Source organism: Austrofundulus limnaeus, unplaced genomic scaffold (assembly GCF_001266775.1).
Source record: "Austrofundulus limnaeus strain Quisiro unplaced genomic scaffold, Austrofundulus_limnaeus-1.0 Scaffold1162, whole genome shotgun sequence".
Lineage (NCBI taxonomy): Eukaryota > Metazoa > Chordata > Actinopteri > Cyprinodontiformes > Rivulidae > Austrofundulus > Austrofundulus limnaeus.
Genome location: NW_013953564.1, coordinates 18410 through 23946, shown reverse-complemented (window position 1 = coordinate 23946; position 5537 = coordinate 18410). Strand labels below are relative to the sequence as shown.

Sequence of the window (5537 nt, the reverse complement as noted above, 5' to 3'; positions counted from 1 at the left end):
AGTTTTACTTTTAAACTGTAAGTGTATTTAATTTAGTTATGTTAGTTATGATAGTTTAGTTATGATGTAAATACTATAAAAATTAAACCAAGATTTAGAATAATTATCATTTTGATCCATACCTTAGTAAGGTCTGACTGGGCCTCGTGTCACTTTATGTTCAACAAATTGGGCCYKGAGGTCAAAAAGGTTAAGAACSCCTGGTCTAGGACACACAATGTTTAAAAGATAACAGAGCATGAAGACCCCAACAATTAGTCTGCTGATTGGGAACATCATGGTTTTGAAAAGAAAGCGTGTTCATTTGCTCCGTTTCTTGTTAAAAACCAGAAATAAATACCTAATAGACTCAAATGTAAGAAGTTCATACAACACCAGCTARCTGGACCAAAAACAGACRTTTAGTTGTGCTTTTTGGCRTTGATTCAGGAAATACAATCTTGTTTTAAACACCATCTTCAGAATCTGACCACGCCCACTTTGAAACATTACACCGGTAAAGTCTCCCGAACACATGACCAGATTCTTGCACACTTCCTGTCAGCTGATGACACAACATGTGTGGTCAGTGTARTCAGGTAAATAAATGTACCAAGGAGGGCACACTGAGTCACAATAGTTACCCTTAAGAATCATTTGTAAACAGAATAAACTTCCTTCAGTTTCTTCAGGCCTTAGCTTCCCAACTGCTGAAATCGACTCATTGTTGTGGTTTTATGATGAAACATTTTGTTCAAAGCTTCAACCCCTTCTTGTCTCAGGAGCTAAGAAAGGTTTGTGCAAAAACAAGTGGATGCCTTTAGTCTGCTTCAGTGATGGTGTATTAAATGAGAGATTAGCTCCCTGTCTAGCTTTATTACTCACTTTAAACAACATCAAAATGTAAACATCTTTCCTCCCATCTCATCTTTCCGATGTTTACAAATGTAAACATCTTGTAAAAGTCTTAGTTTTTATACTAATACAAGTTAGATCCTAATGTGCTTCAGGAGAAATCTAAAAGGATGTGTGCTACAGAGCTACTTCCATTTYCTCTTTGCAGTTGAATGTACTGATGTATAAAAATGCTCTCTTCATTGTAGTAATTTTGTCATTAAACATATATATTTTTAAAGATTCCTCTGTAGGACGACTCCTAGTGTTTCTGCGGTGTCCTGAGACCTGACAGAAACAACTCCCTTATGAAACGAAGGCGTCGAGACAATCCCAGAGCACATCCGTCCACACGAAGACATCTGTACTCCAGTAAATCTCTCCGACAAAGCCTTAATCTCAACAGGCGACTGTTTGTAGGAGGATTGTAAGCAAGAAATCTGTTAGTGAGATGATTCTTTGTTGTTGTTTGGTTTCGTGTGTGTGCTCTTTCACCCCTCGTCCAGATAATGGTGGTGGGCCACAAAGACATTCAGCTGTAGGTACTGAGCGAGCCTGAACACGAGGGAACATACGGACGGCTAGATTGAAGCAGCGATAGCAGACAGAACATTATTCTGCAGCGCACACACACACACACACGCATGTGAGTAATAATGAAATCGGTGTCGACAGCGGGGTCCGTTCTCCATGACAGAGTCGCACAGTTCTTCCATTCTGCCTGGCGTGCAGCATATGGGCCGGCACGTTTGGCTGACAGGTGCAAATGTGTTACACGCTCGCTGTGTGTGACCTTTAACCTGCGTTTTCCCTGTCGTGTGTGTGTGTGTGTGTGTGTGTGTGTGTGAGCGGTCAGCAGTAACACGTGTTAATGTACATGAAAACCTGTGGTGGGCAGCTGTTCCGCCCAGATATCAGCATGTGTGTTTTTAATTCTGAACATTCAGGAGGCGAGGAGCTCCATGCTGGAGACTCATGTTTCAGACGAGTGGATTTTAAGAAATGTAAATAATCCACGAAACACATCAATCACAACCTCGTCTGCTTAATCTGTGTGAGCGAGAGGGCGGCAGGTGGAAGAGGCGCTGTCCAGGACAGGGGTCTGCAACCTGCGGCTCTCTATGAAAATTTCATCAAACATAACAGATTTTTTTGTTTGTTTTTATACTCACGACACTAATACATTGTATGCAAATATGTGATCAATACTACTAAAGCAAAAATACTAATACAAAAAGTAAAATATGTTACCTCATTCAAACATATTTTCTACTTAAATAATCCAACTTCTTTCTATGATCTTTCTCTCAAATCCATCAGGGTTATTTTTAAACACCTTTTACATAATAAGAATTAAAATAAATGTCTGAATAGTTCAGCTGTACTAGTTTTTATGAAATTCTTTATAAACTATAACCGGTATTTTTCTTGTGCATGAATGTTTTTTTTCTTCAGTCATGAAGTGTAAAAATAATAATAAAAATAAAATTCACAATATATTTTTTAGGTTTATGTCACCTCCACTGGCCATRAAGGTTCATGAAAAGGCCCACAGACCACCAGTTGATAATCATAGTTGTAGCTTATTTTGTGGCTCTGGACATGTTTAATCAGTGAGCCGAGGAACAGAAATGGTTCTTTTGACTGTAAAAGTTGCAGACCCCTGGTCTAGGAGAACGAGGAGTGCGGTGAAGAAAAGATCCAGGAGCGTTTTGTGAAAAAATGATGCCAACAAAAGTCAAACTTTACAAGAGAGCAGCTCTGACTGTTGTACAGTTTGAAGACTGAACAGGACGTGTCAGAGCTGAAAATGTTCATGTTAGGCCTGATTTAATAAATACTGCACGATAAACCATCTCAGAAATTATCATCTTAAATGATGATATTGTTTGGAGACCAAGTATTATGATAACCCTTCATTTACAGAGGTTTGAGGATGTTTATGAAATTTATGTACGTTTAAAAAAAGATACAAACTGACCTGGATTGGAGATCGTGAAAATAAGTTACTGAAGCTGTAAAATTGCTTCTTCCTTTCATAAAATAACTGCAATTACCCTCAAGTTTACAAAATTTACAGAAGATTATGTRAAGTCACGGATGGACTGGGACCTGAGTTTGTGAAAACTGTAAAATTGCTTCACAACTCCTCTAAGAAGGCACAATTTATTMTTTTTCATCCTCTGGCTTCATTAAATAATTGGTCACCCTCAAGTTTACAAACTTTACAGAAGTTTACGTAAAGTTACGGATGGACTGGGTCCAGTTTGTGTAAAATAACATTGTTAACCACCCATCGAAGCAGTGCAATTTATTCTGTATGTGTCTTACTCTGGCTTGATAAAATAAGTGTGGTCACCTACAAGTTTACGAACTTTACAGAAGTTTACGTAAAGTTACGGATGGACTGGGTCCAGAGTTTGTGTAAAATAACATTGTTAACCACCCATCGAAGCAGTGCAATTTATTCTGTATGTGTCTTACTCTGGCTTGATAAAATAAGTGTGGTCACCTACAAGTTTACGAACTTTACGTAGCGTAAAATAAAAACAACTCTCAGCAAACCCAAGGCAGAATTGAAGACGCTCCTCTGGCTAAGTGCCTGTTCACTGGGCTCTCATACTACAGAGCTTAAAGACCATGCACCTGGAAAACACCTGAAACCAGAGTTCACTCCACCCTAAAAATGATCAGTTAAAATGATCRACCTGATTTAAATTTATCCTGCGATTATTGATTTATTGCTTATCACAGCAGGCCTAGCACCAGGTGAAWAAAGTCAGAGAGCAGACTGAGATGGTTTGTTTGTCTCAGACTGGTCTGCGCAGCCTCACCTGCAGCTGTAGGGGTCCCAGGCCGGGCGTGGCAGCTGCAGCAGCAGCCATCGTTGTGGGGATGAGCTGGAGAGGGTAGGGGTCGCCTGAAACCAACAGAAAACATCCACTTTAACACGTTTCATGCTAAAAACAAAACCTAAAACAGTCATTCCTTTACGTGCCTTTCATCTCTCCCCTCTTCTCCCCACCGCCCATTTATTCCTCTCCCTCTCCATCGTCCTACCTTCATCCCTCGCTCCTCCTCGGACCACCTGAGTCTCTTTCTGCAGCTGTTAAAGCCGTCCTTTGTGTACTCTGCCGGTGGGGCCCTAATGAAAAGCCTGATTGTGTGTCCTCCTCCTTAATACCCCCTGACAAAGTGCAGCGAGGTGAGGGGATTGTGATAAAGCCGGCCCCGGCGCTGTAATTAAGAGCCGCCACTGCCGATTGCTGCTCTCCTGTTCCCGCTCTGTTTTTTTTCTTTCTTTTTAAACCTCAGATGTCTGTCAGAAGAGAGCATCACTGCAGGCTCTCGTTCAGTTTTTGTTGTCATCTTTTTTACTCCTTTTAACTTCAACTAAATCCTTTCTGTGGTCTCATGTCTACATCCCTTCCACCCTGCCAGGAAAAATAAATCAAGATGGATGGATGGGTGAGGGAGAAAACACAGGTTCACGTAAAAAAAGAAAAAAAGATGAGTTTAGCTTATTGGTTGGTGCAGATAGGCTGGGCTGTCATTAGAAGGGGAACAAAGAGGTCAGAGATGAAGGCAGGGAGATGAACTGAGAGGAGATTCTGTTTAATTATAGTTTCATTGTACAAACACTGATTTAAAATGTAAATAAAAACAGAATGCAATGATTTTCAAAACTTAAAGCCAGATTTTATTCCAAATAGAACGTAGTAAACCTATAAAAAAATGAAAGCATCCCCTTAAACATCTAGAAACCTGTAGACTTTTCTTAACTGATGGAGCCTTTTTAAGACGTTTAACATATTAGAGGCACTAATGAACCCCTATACTATCAGAGAGGCAGGCTTTTAAACTGCACTGATAACAGGCGATATTATGAATTACAGATGATGGGATTATTCAAAGTTTTCCAGATTTTCAACATTACTCTAGTTTTTTTCATCAGACTGGTGAAACTCCGCCCACATTTATTCTAGGACAGTTTTCCCATTAAAATTGTACAAAAAAGGGCAGTTGGAAAAATGTTATTTTTATTTTCTTGTTGTCTGCAGATATAAAAAGACGTGGACGTTCACTTGCTCACAAATCCATCTTGCTCATTTAACAATCATCTGCTCTGAGAGCGCAGCAGGTCATTTACTGCAGCATGTGGAAGCTCACGTGTACGGCAGGCTGTTTTTACATTTAATCAGCTTCACCACAATTACAATCCAGGTATTTGAAACTGGTTTAAGACTAGATATATTAGTTCTTTCAGTTATTTAGTGACAGATAAATAAAATTCAACTAAAGCAAACACTCTTTTATAATAAATACTACGAATGTTTCTGCTATCCATAATAAATCCCTCCCTTCAGCCATTTTCCTCGGGGAACGTTCAACTTTTCTCAACCTTTGTGAGATGTGTTGCTGCCATAAAATTCACAAGTTCCATTTCAAATAAAACAAGTTAAAGATTTGCAGATCATAGCTTTCTGTTTATTTACACTCTGCACAACGTCCCAACTTTTTTCTCCCGACGTATTTTTCAACATTCTCTGGGCTTCAACTTGATCTTTTTTCCATCCTGAACCCTCATACAGTGGTTTGCAAAAGTATTCATACCCCTTGAACTTTTCCATATTTTGTCACATTACAACCACAAACATAAATAT

The 5537-nt window shown here is 39.4% G+C and overlaps 1 protein-coding gene across 1 annotated transcript in view; it reads right to left on the bottom strand.

Annotated features, from left to right (window-relative positions):
* The window catches only part of sox5 (SRY-box transcription factor 5), a gene marked incomplete at its 5' end in the record, with an annotated part of 71949 nt that overhangs the window by 50001 nt on the left and 16411 nt on the right, over positions 1-5537 (bottom strand). The window contains 1 exon segment of the mRNA XM_014031021.1: positions 3708-3793. Coding sequence (XP_013886475.1) covers positions 3708-3793 — 86 coding nt within the window.